The sequence below is a fragment of the Numenius arquata genome, chromosome 2 (assembly GCF_964106895.1).
Source record: "Numenius arquata chromosome 2, bNumArq3.hap1.1, whole genome shotgun sequence".
In the NCBI taxonomy this organism is placed as follows: domain Eukaryota; kingdom Metazoa; phylum Chordata; class Aves; order Charadriiformes; family Scolopacidae; genus Numenius; species Numenius arquata.
Window position 1 is genome coordinate 3,972,984 of NC_133577.1, and position 18,498 is coordinate 3,991,481.

General features: G+C 47.0%; 1 protein-coding gene across 1 annotated transcript in view; it reads right to left on the reverse strand.

The window, feature by feature from the left end:
* Positions 1-5,037: 5,037 nt before the first annotated feature.
* SLC2A12 (solute carrier family 2 member 12) overlaps positions 5,038-18,498 on the reverse strand; it is a 30,697-nt gene continuing 17,236 nt past the window's right edge. The window contains exons 3-5 of the mRNA XM_074168385.1: positions 10,624-10,746; positions 7,610-7,742; positions 5,038-5,177 (exon numbers count right to left, since the gene is read on the reverse strand). Coding sequence (XP_074024486.1) covers positions 5,081-5,177; positions 7,610-7,742; positions 10,624-10,746 — 353 coding nt within the window. The 3' untranslated portion in view covers positions 5,038-5,080. The remainder of the gene's footprint in view (positions 5,178-7,609; positions 7,743-10,623; positions 10,747-18,498) is intronic.

Here is an 18,498-nt window from a genome sequence, read left to right on the forward strand (position 1 = left end):
ATTTCTGCATGAGTGCAGAACACACACCTGCTCCCATCGTCACCAGTTGGTCTTGGTTTCCTCTGCTGCCTCCACCGAGGCTCTCGCTATCGACTCTTCCTCAATGGCCCTATTTTCTAGAGCGCTGTTCATCCATCCCTGAATTCTCCAGGTGGATCCCATGCAAAAATCTCCACACGGTGCTCAGCTGCAGCACCAGCAGCACCATAAAAGCGTTTATTTCACATTCCTTAGAGAGAACGGTTGGTTCTATTTATACGACCTACTGAGGGCTCCTCTTTGTGGTAGAACGATAACTCTGACTCATTGCTAGCTTGGGAGTTGTCATAGCCACTAGATCTTCTCCTGTGGTTTCTAGCTCCGTTTCATCATTCCCTGACTTGCAATTAGCCTTTACCAGAGAAATCTGCACTTCAGAATTGTATCCTGCTTTTTTTTTCAGACCCTTCTTGCAGATTTGCAAAAGCTCTGAATGCCAACCCAGTCTCTCCCAGTTTAGTATTGCCTACAAATTTAATTAAGCATATTCTGTTCCGTAATCCACGTACCGAACAATTTTAGATCGGGGGCAATTTTTTTGTGGAGCGCTTCGGAAATCCAGGGATGTGATTTGTAAGACGTGTCCCTTTTTTCCCTTCTGTTTCCACGGTTGATGATGTTGTGACCACCAGTGCTGTGTCATCGGATGTGTCAGGCTGTGTCAGGCTTCGTTAGAAAAGACCAGTACAATTAGGGCTATATTTATAGGGCTCAGTCTGTAAGACTACAATTAAGACTATAGCTATAATGATTTTAAAAGCCTTTGACTACAGCAGCATCACCTTTCAGAGGTATCTGAAGCTCTCATGGTCCCTTCAGTTAAATCAGTGCTGGAACGATGCCTTCTTCAAAAAGATGGTATTTTTCCTCATTTGTTTTTGCACTAAATAGGTCGGGGGGGGGGGAAGTTTAGAAGAGACTACAATGAACCCAAAATCTGTAAGGTGGGGAGACAATTTCCATGGTGTTTCCTGAGTTAAATTTGTTTTCATGGAATCATAGGATGGTTAGAGTTGGAAGGGACCTTAAAGATCACCCAGTTCCAACCCCCTGCCATGGGCAGGGACACCTCCCACCAGACCAGGTTGCTCCAAGCCCCATCCAGCCTGGCCTTGAACCCCTCCAGGGATGGGGCAGCCACAGCTTCTCTGGGCAACCTGTTCCAGTGTCTCACCACCCTCACAGCAAAGAATTTCTTCCTAACATCTAATCTAAATCTCCCCTCTTCCAATTTAAAACCATTACCCCTTGTCCTGTCACTACATTTCCTGACAAAGAGTCCCTCCCCATCTTTCCTGTAGGCTCCCTTCAGATATTGGAAGGCTGCTATAAGGTCTCCCCGGAGCCTTCTCATCTCCAGGCTGAACAACCCCAGCTCTCTCAGCCTGTCTTCATAGGGGAGGTGCTCCAGCCCTCTGATCATGTTCGTGGCCCTCCGCTGGACCCGTTCCAACAGGTCCATGTCCTTCCTGTGTTGAGGACTCCAGAGCTGGACACAGGATTCCAGGTGGGGTCTCACCAGAGCAGAGTAGAGGGGTAGAATCACCTCCCGTGACCTGCTGGCCACGCTTCTCTTGATGCAGCCCAGGATGCGGTTGGCTTTCTGGGCTGCCAGCGCACATTGCCGGCTCATGTTGAGCTTCTCATCCACCAACACCCCCAAGTCCTTCTCCTCAGGGCTGCTCTCCAGCCATTCTCCGCCCAACCCGTATTTTTGCCTGGAATTGCCACGTCCCAGGTGCAGGACCCTGCACTTGGCCTGGCTGAACTTCATGCGGTTTGCACGAGCCCATCTCTCAAGCCTTGTTTTCTTCAACAAAAGCTTGCCAGGCTTCCATACTCAGGCAGCACACGGCACCAACAATGTATCCTGTATTTTATTATTCTTTCCATTTCAGTAACAGAACGGGCCATTTCCTGGCAAGAAGGTACTGGTATTTCTCAAAACCATTCTTTGCTTGGGCATACTATGGCTAAAAAAATGAAATTCAGGCTGTGTATCAGAAAGTCGGCTGATCCCAGAAGTGCAAAAATCAGGGTGCTGAACTGAGCATTGAAAATAAAAAAGAAATATTAAGAAAAAAAAAAAGAAAAAATTAAAAAAAAAAAACAGAAAAAAAATTAAAAAAAAATAAAGAAAAAAAAAAAAACCACCAAATCTTGTAGGTTTTGGCCACATTCTGTTTTTTTAATTCCTCACACCTCTAACTTAAGTGTGAAAATTTAAGGTTAAAAAAAAAATTCAACCTTCTATGCACGAAACATCTCCACTTAAAAACTTCAGCTGCCCCTTTCCCTCCCACTGCCAGAGTCAATCTCTGACTTGACCTCCCCTTGAAATTCGTGTCTTCTTCACCCATGGCTCCAAACCCAGCTCTCCCCGTTTCACACTGCAGTGAAACCTGTACGTGGCTGAGCTCTGACGCGCTTTGCATCCTTTTTCTGACTGTTTGTAGAAGTTACAGGAATATTCTCACCTTTGCCAACTCCTGCTGCTGCAGTAAGGAGTAAACTGTTACTGCTGAGGTCAGGGAAGCCAAGGAGACTCTTTGCTATGGGGCAAAGGGAGGTCTTCTCCCAGCCTCTTGTGGGCAAAGCTAGAACTGTAGACCTCCAACAAAATTCTAAGCAGGTCTTCAATTTTTACTGGAAAATTCAAAGTAAAAGAAACCAAAGCTTTCCACATCTGTGGAAAAAGAAGTGGAAGCACCTGAGATCCAGAGTGGAATTTTAGCTTGGGATGGGAACCTGCAGGCTCTCCATAGGGAATGGGGGAAAAGGCTCTTGAGCCAACTGCTTCTGATGGGGCCTTCAGTCCGCGTCACCTACATCTCAGGTGGACAGCCCCACTCTCTGTCCTTGTGTCCTGGGTGTTCTTGGTCTCTTTTCTTCCTACAGACTATGTTTAAGGGCTCATATGTACCCTTATCAGAAGGTACTACTTAATCTTTGGTATGTTGTGTCTGCTAAAAACTGTATCTTGCTGAGCTTAACCAAAGTCTCGCTTCTTTTAGAAGACATGGGATCTGCACAGCTAAAAATCCTGCACTTTGATAACTACTTGCCCGACCTTTGTACCAAAAGCCCAACAGGGTTTTTAAACTGGTTCCCTGAAGGCTTCACAAGGCAGGAAAGCTGTGGTATGGATTTGGCTGGTAGCATCCCATCCCAAGGGACCTAAATTTCCAGTGATTTCTGGAAAATCATAGAATTCTCTAGGTTGGAAGGGACCTTTAAGATCATCGAGTCCAACCATAAACCTAACTCTGATAAAAACCATCACTAAACCATGTCACTAAGCACTATGTCAACCCGTCTTTTGAACATCTCCAGGGATGGTGCCTCAACCACTGCCCTGGGCAGCCCATTCCAATGCTTAATAACCCTTAACAACCTGTGTAAAAACTTTTCCTAATATCCAATCTGAACCTCCCCTGGTGCAACTTGAGGCCGTTTCCTCTTGACCTGTCGCCTGTGACTGGACACACACCTATAAATGGACACACACCTATAAATAGACACACACCTATAAATTTATCACGTCAGCATCTAGAAGTGTGATAACATGAGTACCCGATCAGACCTCATCTGCTCTGGTCCCAAGTAAAACTTCACCCAGACCAGTAAGTCACCGTCCCTGCCGTGCAGGGCGCAGTCAGGTGGTTTTAATGCTATGAGACAGCAAATAAAGTGGGGTCATGTGCTTCGTTCAAAGTAGGACCTGGGCTCCAGCTGACAGTGTCAGTCTCTCTTCCTCAATGAAATGCTGGAAGAAATGCTGCCGCGGGGCTGCTGAGCCAGCCAGCAAGCTTTTAAAGCATGCTTTTTGCTTTAAACAAAGAACCATTTATCTGCCTGTTAATAAATATTTATCTACTGAGCATTCTAACCAAAATCTACTAACCTTCTCAGAAAAAAAGACCCAAGTTCTTTTATGGGAGCCATACAGATAACCCTTTGTAGAGGCTTGATGAGTATTTCAGGATACACTTGCTAAGCAGTAACCAAGAATTCGATGTAATTCATGATTTGCGGTGATTATGGTTTCTGACCTCCCTTTGGGCTGCCCTGCACCACCCAATTCCCGCTTCCTGAATCCAAAAGTCAAAGTCTAGTGTCCCCTGTGTTGAGAAATCAACTTATTTTGGCATCAACTCTGCTACCTCCAGCTTCCAACTTTCCTGGGGCCGGGAAGCCGAAGAAATCCTCTTCTGTAAGGCAATCCGCAATCTAGAGTAATTAATTATGCAAATCTCCCTTTACTAGTTTAACTATAAACTAAAACTTTAATAGTTTAATAGTTTAACTATATTTTCTGAGGAATATTTCCTAGGTCACTGAATTCTTGACCCTATAAAGGAAACTCTATATAAAAGTTCCTCTTATAAGCTCTGCATGCTCTGTGTTACAATTAAGTTCTGATTAAGAACAAGATCCTTTTTCAAGCTGAGGTCTCAATTAATTCGTAAACAGTTCATACCCAGTTATTCTGCACTAACATCATCCTTTACAGTCCCCAGTTATCCGTTGTTGGCTCCAGAGCACTGACAGAGAGTTGTTAACCCTTTGCAGCCCCCTTTTTCTAGGCTAAACAGACCTGTCTTTGGTGGGCTCCTCTGAGACAGGCTTTTCCTTCTCCTTGGTGCCGTTCTCTGCACCTCTTCCAGGCTGAACTCTTGTTGAATTCGGAGAGCTAGAATGGTGCAGAACATTCCCGTTTCCACTCCCCTCCTGTATATAAGAGGTGAGTAACCTCAGGGGAGGCGAGGGATGGCGGTTTGAAAGAGACGGAGCCCAGGGTCCCGGTAAGTGATCAACTACAACAATCTTTAATGTTGGCTGTAAACTGCCACTGAAAGAAGCTCTACTAAGAAACGAAAGAGAGAATATCTGGCGTATAATAAAGATACCGTGTGTCCCATCACAGCGTGAGCATCGCTGGGCTTTTTTTTTTTTTTTTTTTGGTTTGGTTTTCTTTCTTTTTTTCTTTTTTTTTTTCTATTAGTCTTTTGCTGAAGGCTGCCTTGGTTGCCCCGGGGCTCTAGTAGAGCTGCTTTTTCTCTCTCTTGGCAAGTTCCACCGGCACCAGTTTCTCCCTGCGCTGGCTCATCCAGCACAAGGGGCTCTTCACGTATTTCCTGGAGAAGCAAAACACCCACCAGGGTTTGTCACCGCACACGGCCACCAAAGCGCTCCCCCTGCCACCGAGGGAGGGGGGATTGTGAGGGGGGGGGATGGCCGGCAGGAGCCGTGCGGGATACCCGCACCTGGGCAGAGCCGCCCGGGGATGCTCCGCCGCCCCCGGCGCTTCCCCGACGGCCCGCGGGGGGGCGGCCCCGCCGCACGCTCCTGCCGGGGACGCCGCCAGCTCCGGCAACGGGTCCGGTTCCACCCCCTCCGGGACCCACGCCGCCGGCTCCCCCCTCTGGCTCCCGCTCCTTCCCCTTCGGCTCCGGATTCCCCCTCCTTCGGCTCCAGTTTTCCCCCGCTTTGGTTTCCCCCTCCGGCTTCTCCCCCCTCCGGTTCCCCTCCTTTCGGCTCCGGTTCCTCCCTCCCCGCCTCCGATTTCCCCCCCCGGCTCCGGTCCCCACTCCCCCTCCTTCGGCTCCAGTTTCCCCCCGCTTTGGTTTCCCCCTCCGGCTTCCCTCCCCTCCGGTTCCCCTCCTTTCGGCTCCGGTTCCTCCCTCCCCGGCTCCGGTCCCCACTCCCCCTCCTTCGGCTCCGGCTTCCCCTCCTCCGGTTCCACTCCCTTCGGCTCCGGTTCCTCCCCCCCCCGGCTCCGGCCCCCCCCCGGCTCCGGTTCCCCTCCCTTCGGCCCCGGTTTCCGCCCCAAGTCCGATTTCCCCGCCTTCGGCTCCGGCTTCCTCCCCTCCGGCTCCGGTTCCCCCCGCTGGCTCCGGTCCCCGCTCCCTCTCCTTCGGCTCCGGATTCCCCCTCCGGCTCCCCCCCTCTCCCCTTCTCCGGCTTTCCCCCCCCCCCGCCCCGTCCGGCTCCGGTTTCCCTCCCGGCTCCGGCTCCCCCCACTTCGCCTCCGGTTCCCCCCCTTCGGCTCCGGCTTTCCCCCCTGCGGCTCTTCCCCCTTCTCCCGGCTCCCTTCCCCGTGGGTTTCGGCGTTTCCCCGCGGAGGAGGGAGGATGGGGTACCCGGGGAGAGGCAGCGCAGCCCGGACCGGAGGGGCCAGTTCCTCCCTCCGTGCAGCACTGGGAGGGGGAGCCCAGGGGCAGCACAATTAGCTCCGGGCCTTCTGCGCTGGGATAATTGCTCTTTCCTACCCCATAAACGAGGGGACTCCTTCAAGCCTGGCTGAGTTGCAGCGTCCCCGTTAGAAAGAAATACTCTCTGGTAGTCTAAAAAACCCTAAAATACAGGGTGACCCATGGCGCTAGGATGTTCACACGCTAATGCCCTGCAAAAATGTTGTCCACTAAATTGTTTCCCCTGTCATTTCTTTATCCTTTCATTCATTATGCTGATAACTTCTGAGACGTGTCCTAAAAAAGCATGTAGCAGCTCTTTGAACAGATGAGGAGAGTGCTGCGTTTTAAAAACCAGGGGTGCTAAGGTTGGTTTTTTTTTTTTTTCTATATTTTTTTATGGCCAAAAACAACCGAAAAGAATGGGGGCAGCTGCAAATTCATAGTAAAAATTGCCAGTCGGTTTACGGTCGATGACACCCTGCATTGGGAGATTATAAGTAAACAGCACGTGTATCAGCAGACCCTTTAATTTTGTTCCCCAAATTGATGTGGTGCTTTTGTTGAACGTGTAATTCAAAGGGCCGCTCCCGAGGGATGAGAAAAGAGAGGTAGAGTCAAAAGACACAAACCCAGTCGGAACGGGTCATATTAAAGGAGCAGGCGCATGGCAACCACGTCACCAAACGCTCTTCTCGTGGCCCGGTTTGTGAGGTGAGGTGGGGACACAAAATTGCTGGAAGAACCTTTTTTGGGTAGGAGCTCAGGGGAGTCTTCAGAGTCACAGGGCTCGGTAAATGCACACAAAAAAATTCCCATCTAGGAAAGCTATGAAAACTCATGTGGAGCCTTGAAGCATTTGAGATAGGGCCTCTCTCCTTCCCTTTTTCTGCACGCAAGCCCAGACACACGGCCCTAAATGTGAGAACGCCGTTTCCCTCCTCTCTGGGAACACCAGGGAGCAAAAATGCTGGGGAGCCAGGCCTGGCTGTAGAGGTTCCTCACAGGGGTGCTGGAAACCACCATCCCTTAAGGGCCAGTCCTTCAGCGCCAACAAAATGTTTGCTTGGCCACTGAGATCAAAATGTACGAGCTCAAGCCTTGAGAGAACCTGATCTTTCCAGAAGAAAACAATAGAGTTTCCTTTTTTTCTTTTTTTTTTTTTTTTTTTATCACGTGGCATTGAAAGGCTTTGTCCCTCCGGCACCGGGGGATGCGGTACTTACTGTTTAGCTAGTTCCATGGATATTTGCTCCAAAGGGGATGCGGTACTTACTGTTTAGCTAGTTCCATGGATATTTGCTCCAAAGGGGATGCGGTACTTACTGTTTAGCTAGTTCCATGGATATTTGCTCCAAAGGGGATGCGGTACTTACTGTTTAGCTAGTTCCATGGATATTTGCTCCAAAGAGCATCCTTTCGTCTCTGGTATAAACACAATAACAAAAGCCAGGGATGCCAGGCTCATTATTGTGTAAATGAAGCACACCCAGGACAAGCCAATGAGCTCTACAAAGGAAGAAAACATGCCTTTTTTAAATTTTCAAATATTAGGATTTTTTTTCTGTTGCTGTTACTTTTATAGGATACAGCCCCTAATCCGCAGGAGCAGTTAGAGAGAAGCGAGGCTGTTATTCTTGGCTCACTTATTTGTGTCTGGCTATAATTTGGAAAAGAAAAGTGGTTTTGCTCTTTCTGATAGTCCTCATAAAGGACTTATTCAAGGTCCTTATTCAAGGCCAGGCTGGATGGGGCTTTGAGCAACCTGGTCTGGTGGGAGGTGTCCCTGCCCATGGCAAGGGGGCTGGAACTCGATGATTTTTAAGGTCCTTTCCAACCCAAACCATTCTATGAGTCTATGAAGGAAACCTGAAGAACCCATATTGACCCATTTAGCACAAACCTATTGATTTATTTTGTTTGTGGGCCCTCTGGATGAAAACAGTGAGTAGCCATTGTTACTGGCTTGTGCAAAGGGTCACCAGCGCCTCCAGTTTCCACCCATGCCTGGTTTGGTTGCACATTCTTTCATGGACCGAAACCAAGCATATTTTCCCAGTTGTAATTATCTCCAGCTAATCCTCCCTGTCTGTCAGATCCCAGCGTTTCCACTGCGAGTCATGGGTCCTGCTCCCTAAAGGGACCCAAGAGTGAACTCCTAACGGGGCCAGCCAAGAACTGGTGGGTTTTTTTGAGCCTTCCGAGGGGTAGGTAGGTCCTCAGGCTGAGGGATGCACTCTGCAGCGCCTGGAAAGTAAAGCATATACAAACCCAACAGGCTGCTGCAGCCCCCTTAGCCCTTTTCCCTGCTAAAACTAAGCCAGGCAGTTGGGACACGGCAGTTGTGTCATGAGCTAAAAATTATGGTTGAAGCTGCTAATCCAGCTGGTATCTTCTGCATCGGATACCTGAGTGCAGGTGGCACCGTGAACTCCACATGTGTTCATTTGAAGAGAGAATTTCCAATTCTGCCTTTCTGCCATAGACTTAGGAACGCAGATTTGCTGTAGTTACACTTTCATAAATCCAGATTAGAGCCGGCTAAGCCAATAAAGTTCCTGCGGCTTTACATTCATTGAAACTGAGACCGGAACAAGGGCTAGGTGTGCATTACTGAGTACTGCTGCACGACAGGAGGGGACCTTCAGGTGAAACAGTTGATGCTGAGGACCTGAGGTCTGGACTATCTGTTTTGGGGGACATTTCCTTAGGAATAGCGCTGGTCTGGAGTAAGGACTGCCCAGAGAAGCTGTGGCTGCCCCATCCCTGGAGGGGTTCAAGGCCAGGCTGGATGGGGCTTTGAGCAACCTGGTCTGGTGGGAGGTGTCCCTGCCCATGGCAGGAGGTTGGAACTGGATGGTCTTTAAGGTCCTTTCCAACCCAAACCATTCTATGGTTCTATGAAAGAAGCAACAATTTGCCACAAGACTTAAGTGTTATATTCATAAAAGCTCTTTTAAGCTCAGCGTAGGTAGGAAAGAGAGGTTTTATAGCCATGAAATTACTAAGTTGAGTTCAACAGTCACGGAACTTGTGATAACAAGCAGGGAAAGGGATATTTGCTAGTCTGGGCACAATGACTTTGACCTGGCATATTTTTCCTAGTTTTAATCAAGGTATTACTCAGAGTTTTTCTCTCTCTTTCTTTTTTCTTTTTTTTTTTTTTTTTTTTTAAATAGAAAACACCAATGTGAAACCCATTTTAGTCACAGATCACACTCATTTTCAAATCTGTCTCAAAATGCATTGAACAGGATGAAAACCACCTCGACTTTTTATGGGTTGATTGCTTGCCTCTGGTGGAGAGTAATGCAGAGTTAAAGGAAACCTGGAATTTCTGTTTCCTTATGTATTTTGATTTTCAGCAGTAATTTTTTTCAGAATAAGACTGCAAACTAAAATTTGCAGAACTACTTGTGAAATAAAATTAGAAAAAAAAATTCACCAATCAATGAATTTCAACATCAGCTTTTAACATTTTCCCTTGTTTTATCATCACATTATAAGTTACTATATGGTAGTCTCCTTTCTGGCATTAAAACATGAAACATTTAAACCTTACAAAGGCACCTTTTTCTAAAGGAAATTTTCTGAAAGTCAGGACATTCCTGTGAAAAGGAATGATTTCAATGGGATTGCCTTTAACGATGTTTGATCTGAAAAGCTGCGGTCTGATCTAGGGCAGAACTTCCATTGACTTCAGAAGGTGTGGGACTAAATCCTAAATACGTGTTTTCAAGCTACTAAGGAAAGGGTGTTTTTAAGAGCTGGGGTTCACAGCGTATGGAGGTGATGTGCAAGGTCCTCTGATAGCCAGCACCGTGAGGATGTAATTACTAGCACAAACTTAGGAAGATGTGGTGGGTCTTTTTAGCCTGGAGAAGAGAAGACCGAGGGGGGATCTGATCAACGCCTATAAATACTTAAAGGGTGGGTGTCAGGGGGATGGGGCCGGTCTTTTTTCAGTGGTGCCAGTGACAGGATAAGAGGAAATGGGCACAAACTTGAACATAAGAAGTTCCATCTAAACATGAGGAGGAACTTCTTTCCTTTGAGGGTGGCAGAGTCCTGGAAGAGGCTGCCCAGAGAGGTGGTGGAGTCTCCTTCTCTGGAGACATTCCAAACCCGCCTGGATGGATTCCTATGCAACCTGCTCTGGGTGACCCTGCTCCAGGAAGGGGTTGGACTAGATGATCTCCAGACATCCCTTCCAACCCCGTATCATTCTGTGATTCTGTGATTCTGTGAAACGGTGAAGACAGATAAACAGAGATCTGAATTGGGCTCCTGGCACATCATGGCTGCAATTTTAGCAATGCTGTTTGCGTAGGGAAGAGTCATTTTGCCCACCAGGAGAGTAGCAACTTGGAAGGACATCGAGAAATCTTACCAGTTACAGTCAAAAATGTCAAGGAGATGAGGAGATTTATACCCCAGTTCATGCTAGATGTCAAAGCCATGGCCCGTCCTCTGATCCCACCAGGGAAAATTTCACTCAGGACCAGCCAGGACACTGAAATAGAAGAAAAAAGGAAAAAAAAAGGAAAGATGTTCGAAAGGATGGCTTTCCTTGCTGTAAATTTAGGCAGTCCATGAGTTCAGGTGAGGCCAGCTGAAAGAATAAGGTGATTTTCAGGATATTAGGTTTGTGTGGGCCCAAGCCCCGGAGGACCACCCCATGCTCTGCCAGCAGCTTGCAGAGCCAACAGCATCACCCCGGGGCATCATCCCTGCCCACGGAGCCGGGGAGACATGGATGGCCTTGGGGAAAAAAGCTCTGACTGCACGTCTGTGTAGGAGACAACTCTAAATAACTCTCAAGTGACGTAAGGCTAAGGGAAGTGGGGCAGCAAACCAAAGTAATCTTCAGCCTTGGAGCCGCACTCTGTGCTTATGCCACCTTATAAATCAACCTGCCACACCGCAGCGGGTTTGCTATTCCAGCTCTCCTCTCCATACTAATGAGATTCCTGAGGTATAAAAGAAGAGGGAAGGCCTGATTTTTTTGGCTCCCTCATGTCACACCACACCAGGGCTGATCTAAGTGCTGGTGTTGCTGGCCCACAAAAACAAATTTGGACATGAAGAGTTGGTTCTGTAGCCACCTTGATAACAAGAGGAAAAAAACCCAAAAGACACCACATTCCTGGTTACTAGAAAACCAAAAAAACAAACCAAAAAAACCCCTTCACCCTTCTTTTGTTCATAAGCAAGACAGAATCATAGAATCATAGAATGGTTAGAGTTGGAAGGGACCTTAAAGATCATCCAGTTCCAAGCCCCCTGCCATGGGCAGGGACACCTCCCACCAGACCAGGTTGCTCAAAGCCCCATCCAGCCTGGCCTTGAACCCCTCCAGGGATGGGGCAGCCACAGCTTCTCTGGGCAACCTGTTCCGGTGTCTCACCACCCTCACAGCAAAGAATTTCTTCCTAATATCTCATCTAAATCTTCCCTCTTTCAGTTTAAAATGATTACCCCTCATCCTATGGCTCTACTCCCTGATCAAGAATCCCTCCCCATCTCTCCTGGAGCCCCTTTAGGGACTGGACTAGAAGGTGTCCCCGGAGCCTTCTCTTCTCCAGGCTGAACAACCCCAACTCTCTCAGCCTGTCTTCACAGCAGAGGGGCTCCAGCCCTCTGAGCATCTTTGTGGCCTCCTCTGGACCTGTTCCAACAGGTCCATGTCCTTCCTGTGCTGAGGACTCCAGAGCTGGAAGCAGTACTCAGGTGGGGTCTCACCAGAGCAGAGGAGAGGGGTAGAATCCCCTCCCTTGCCCTGCTGGCCGTGCTGCTTTTGATGCAGCCCAGGATGCGGTTGGCTTTCTGGGCTGCCTGCGCACGTTGCCAGCTCATGTTGAGCTTCTCGTCCACCAACACCCCCAAGTCCATCTCTGGACTGCTCTCAATCCATTCTCCACTGAGCCTGTATTTGTGCCTGGGATTGCCCTTACCCAGGTGCAGGACCTAGCACTTGGCCTGAGTGAACTTCATGAGGTTCATACAGGCCCACCTCTCAAGCCTGTCCAGGTTCCTCTGGATGGCATCCCTTCCCTCCAGCATGTTGACCGCGCCACACAGCTTGGTGTCACTGAGGGTGCACTCAAAAGAGGCATCTGCATCAGCTGCAAAATTGCTTTAGCTGCTCATTTCAACCAGTTATTTAGTTCAGACAGATTCCAGTGACATACCAGATCTGTTCTTCATGTCTGCTCATGGTAGCTACATCCTCTGGCATGGCCCTGACCTCTGCTTAGCTGATGGGGAATGGATAGCCTTATTCCCCCCTGAGAAGGAGCCATCGTAGAAATATGAACCTTACTACATCCTGTTTATCCCTTTTCCCCAAGCTGAGGCAGCGGTAACGATCGATTCTTTGCTTTTAGCACCTCTCTGGGATTGTTTTTACTGTTGGTGCCTTGTGCCAAAAAAGCAGCAGCTGCTGTAGGTACGGCAGGGACGTGGCTTTCTCTTGGGGAGCCGGTAACCAGGTTTGGGCTCCCACTGGTAATGACTTGCTGCTGCCTTGTGCGCTGTGTGAAAGTTAACCTGCACCTTCCAAAGCCACTGCAGGGTCAACCGTGTGCTCTGCCTTCATTTTACAGGGGAAATCAGCCTGTCCTTGAAAATAAGGTCCAGATAAGTCCCCTCCCCTCTCCATCTGCTGTGTCATCTAACATTATTTCCAAAGGATGCTGCGATGGCAACCTCATTGAACACACTCAGTAGTTTTCAGTGACTGCTCCGGCCACCCTGGGCTGGGGTTTTGGAATGGGTGGGAAAAAAGCTGGTGCTCTCCAGGTCAGATGTGGGTAAGAGCTGAGGCCAAGGGCTCAATTTTCCCTCAGCATCTGCTATTGTTGGGGTAATGGGGTTGATTGAGTGGCCGTTTCGTTTGAGTCAACACGGTCATCTTAATAAGCTTTATATTTAGGCCATAAGAAAAGAGATGTCTCAAACCCTCACGTGAGTAAGATCTGGCTCCTTACTTTACAGCTACGCAGTAAATAAAAAAAAAAAATTTTAAAAATTAACAGACACATCAGAGAAGCAGAAACATCTGAGAACATCTGAGATATACATTGACCTTGAGGGTACTCAACATTTGAGTGAGGTACAGGAATGAAAAATGTCCTTGTTTTGACCTTACTCCTGCCAGGAGGCAGAAACAAATTGGAAGCTTCTCAGCAGCTCTCATTAATGAAATATTAGGTTCCCTTGGTATTCACTTGCTGCTTAGCATTTTTTTCTTTTCCTATACCTGTTTTCTGGGAGATCAAGCTCTTTATGGTGAGATTTAGAAAGTGGCCGTTACAATACTTGAAGGAATTCAAGTTTCTGAGGTATAAACTCTGGAAAGAGATTAAGTGGACTTACAGCTTAGGAGGGAAGCAGGCAGAAGTATGTAAGACTTTGAAAGGGAGGAGTGGGTTGTTAGCGACACGAGGTCCAAGGGAAGATAAGGAAGGGATTATCCCACCAATAATGCAGACAGACCATCGAAGAGTGTGTCACCAATGATCAACGTTGGGGAAGGATGCAAGAAAGCTACTGCAAAGCTGCCATGAGAGGAAGTCAGTCAAAGAACATGGCCAGTGACTGGCTTTGCCAAGACCAGAATTTTTCCCAGGCTTATGAAACCCCACAGGTTTTTCATTTACCTGGTTTCTGGCTCTGCTGGGCATTGACACAAATAGCCGGATGGCCAACTACTCCTCACAAAAGGCCATCTTCAGAGCTGGTTTGCCTTGATTTCGAAGGGCACGTTGCAGGGGAGGGCATAAGGCTTCAGGGTGTGCATGGTGAGGAGGTGGGTACCCATGAGGACACACAGGATTTGGGGAAGAGCTGGGATTTGGGGCCAGTGGGACCTGATGCTGTAACACACCACCACTGTCCCTGCAAAGGTGTTCGCAGCAGCTCCGGTGAAGGAGATTTGTGGGGCTGGCAAAAGCCAGGGATGCTCAGACTGGAAAGAAGAGAGGGTGAGAGGGAGTTTGTCCTTTTCCAAAGCAGGTAAAAGAGATCTGACGCAAGAGAAGTGGCTTGAAACTCTGTCCCGGGGTTTTGTGCAAGAGGCCAAAGCAGACGATCGTGACCAACATTAAAAATCAATGACGCTGCTTAATGAGGGCCATTAGTCCCTCCAGCTCTGCCCCATAATATGAGAGTGAATTGGCTGCTCAAAGTTAATAACTGGCAGCTGTGGAGTGAATGAGGGTCTCTATTGCTGTGGAGAGGGTGTAAGCTGCCAGCAGAGTGCCCGCCTGCCAAAGGGCAAGTCAAACCCCGTGTGCGCACATGAAAAGCTATGTGACTACTGGTTGCAGGACAACTGGATACCATTGATGATCCAAAAGGAGCTAACATGGTGTGGCAAATCTTAGAATCACAGAATCATAGAATCATTCAGGTTGGAAAAGACCCTTGGGATCATCAAGCCCAACCATCAACCGTACTCTACAAAGTTCTCCCCTACACCATATCCCCCAACACCACATCTAAACACATTCAGGGTACGCTACATTTCTCTTTCTAATGGTTAATCCTTTAGGCTGACTCCTTGAAGTAACGTATGTTAGGGCAAGTGGGATTTAATCCTTCTTTCCTCTGAGGCTGTATCAGAGTACATAAAAATTGTTGTCTGGTGTTTGTAGTATTTGCATCACTATCACATCACTAGACAGGCTGAACACTCGCACTCCATGGCAGGGGGTTTGGAACTTGATGGTCTTTAAGGTCCCTTCCAACCCGAACCATTCTATGATTCTATGTGCCTTTTTAAGGAACCTTGCAGTGGACCACAGAAAACACCCTTCACTGGTGCCTCCTCCAGTTTATGATAGAGCAGCAGGAAGGTTTTGGGGGAAGAGACTGTGAGACCAACGCGTTACCTCCTTCCCCTGTTTTCTGGGCCCCTTGAGAAGGAGGGCAAGGAGATGGACTTCACCTCTGATATTCCCAAGTCATCCTTCCTCCCCTGAACTCACCACTGTGAGCCTGCGTTTTAACACTTCGTTTTTGTTTTTTTTTAACTATTGGAATATTCATCATCATGAACTTGAAAAAAATGTGATGCCTAGTATGAGTTCTCCTGTTGCATGCAAGCTGTTCAATATATTCTTAAATCTGTTTTCAGTGATCTTTAATTACCCTCCATTTTCAGCTTGAAAGAATAGTGACAAGAACTTTTCCTATAGACAGTGATTCCCATCTGAAAGATTACTGGGCAAGAAGTGACAGATGAATAAAGATCTAGGAATGGTAGAATTGTCTTAGTTAATGTGGTTTGTGGCCCATCTTGCCCAATAACAGTACTCAGCAGCAAATATATCAGTAGGATGTGTCATCCTAATGATGTATTTGATACTGATATATCGCTCTCTACAACTACCTGAAACGAGGGTGTGAGGGGCGGGGGTCAGTCTCTTCTCCCAAGTCAAAGGTGATAGGACAAGAGGAAACGGCCTCAAGTTGCACCAGGGGAGGTTCAGATTGGATATTAGGAAAAATTTTTACACTGAAAGGGTTATTAAGGTTGGAAGAGGCTGCCCAGGGCAGTGGTTGAGGCACCATCCCTGGAGGTATTTAAAATACGGGTTGACATAGTGCTTAGAGACATGGTTTAGTGGTGGCTTTTGTCAGTGTTACGTTGATGATTGGACTCGATGATCTTAAAGGTCCCTTCCAACCTAGACAATTCTATGATTCTATGATTCTATGATCATAGCTTTACTGCAGGCAGGTATGTAATAGTCTGTACCTATTTTCAGGTCCCTTAATAGAAGTTGATTTGAGCTGACGTATGAGACGACAATTTTGTTTGCAACCGGATTTCACCGCCACTGCTCTCTCCTTCTCATCCTTTGTTATATTGACACTGTCGTGTCAAGACAGAACAACTTGCAGGGCAAGCAGAAAGAAAAAAAGAGAGAGAAAAAGAAAAAATGAAAACAAGCCTTCAAGGCTGAACGTGCTTATTATAATAAATCACATACTGTCATCCAAAAAAAAAAGAGCCTTTTAATTAAAACCTGAAATATGTATTCCTGTTTGTAGGTGTTTATTTGTTCAGAATATTGAATCCAGGATAATCCTCTGAGGCATTTGCAGAGGAATGACTGCAGAAGCCAGAGGCTCTGATTCACGAGGAAGTTGTGTGTGAATTAGTTCAGATTATCACGTATTTCACTTCTAAAAAGTATGGAGAGGAGAAATTACCCAGCTGGGTGCGGTAAATGAACCTGTTTTTCCAGTATCCAAAGGCCAATGTTGGTTCTTAAGAGGGTGCACGACAGAAAAGAGCTGTTGGGAAACAGCAGTTGGAGGCAATTTAAGCCTTTGCTCTTGCAAAGCAGAGATTTGTGTGTGTACTTTAGAAAACTCCCAGTGGAGAGGATAAGAAACCTTTTACAATAGTGAGTTATTCCGTGAGAGGCCTGCAGTGATCCATTTTTTTAAGTCCCTCACTGGCCACTGCTGCTCATGCTTTGAAGGAAGGAGGTGTGAAGGCTCTGGGGCCACCCACCACAAGGTGTTTTCTAGTTCTCCTTCATTCATAACAGTTTTATGACTTGGGGTTGATTTTCAAAGGCAACAGAAGGTGGATCCCCTTTCCCTGGCTTTCCTTCCAGAGCTCAAAATGACTCAGAAATTCAGATGCCATTGGGAGAAAGAGTCTCCTGACTTCATGCCTGCACTGACTTACCATCAGGCTATCCTCTCTGCAATTTGGCTGCCAGTCTCCACCTTCCTCAGCAGTGCCAGTAAATTGCGTGATTGCACCTTTTTACCTTTCTGGCATAATTATTTTCTCATATTTTATAATATGAGATGATCTTTATGAATGAAATAGAACTTCCTTCCAGTACATAAAGGGGGCCTACAGGAGAGATGGGGAGGGACTCTTGATCAGGGAAAGGAGTGATAGGATGAAGGGTAATAGTTTTAAACCGAAAGAGGGAAGATTTAGATGAGATATTAGGAAGAAATTCTTTCCTGTGAGGGTGGTGAGACATTGGAACAGGTTGCCCAGAGAAGCTGTGGCTGCCCCATCCCTGGAGGGGTTCAAGGCCAGGCTGGATGGGGCTTGGAGCAACCTGGTCTGGTGGGAGGTGTCCCTGCCCAGGGCAGGGGGGTTGGAACTGGATGATCTTTAAGGTCCTTTCCAACCCGAACCATTCTATGATTCTATGATTCTACGAAAACATTGTCTTTACACTGGAAGTCCTACTGACAGTTCTAGTTTTTGCACAAAGCTGGCCCAAGATCAGCTTGCCACTGGAAAATTCCTCCCAGCCCTCTCTCCCAAACGAAACTGGATTTTATGAAGCTTGACATACGCCCTATAAACTTTTTCACAGATTTCCATGTCACAATGATCTTCTCCCCCAGAACATAGTCAAGGAAACGAATATAAAAACTTTCATTGCTTTTGATATGATTATCAAAGGCCACTATTATTTACTGAATGCTTAAAGGCAACACTTGATCTACAAAGTAAGAAATGCAAATTTGGATAATGATAGGCAGCCTTGATTATCATGAAAGCTTGTACAAGATGTTATGCTGGACCCACTTGACAGCACACCACTTTACAGAAGGTAATGTCCTTGTGGAACAAAAAAAGATTGTTAGGCCCAATTATTAATTAGAATCACAGCAATGTTCATTCTTTGGTTTTTTTTAATGAAGTGGGTCTGGAGGTGAAATTCTTCATTTTGGCCAGTGGCTACTAACTAAGCTAAGTCGAACTTTAAAACTATACCTAATTTTATGCACAGAAGCCATGCCTCTTAAGCAGTGCCTTTGTGTTAATAGGTTTATCAACATAAAGTATATGTAATATATTATATATAATATATAATCCAGAAGACCAAGATCAGAATACTGACTCAAATCACTGTTTAAGTGGAGCATAGAACACCAAAACACAGGTAGCCCCCTCCCTTTCTTGGAGGGCCAAATTTTGTACTCAGCAACAGCAGATTGAGCCACTGTCATTGCAGAGACACAGGAATATTGGCTGGGGCATCGTGTTCTCACTCCTGCTTTTCACAGAACCAAGGGCTCTGTCTTTCAGAAGGGAAAGCCCTTGGCCTGATCTGCCCAGACTTTCCCTCATTCGCATACTTAAAATTAAAGTGATGTACAAGGAACACAGATGTCAGTGAAAACGATGTCCCAGATTTCAGGGATGCACCTCAGTATATAGTTTAAGTTCAGTCTCGGGGTTGAACAAGGCTATTCTGCTCTTTGAAAAATG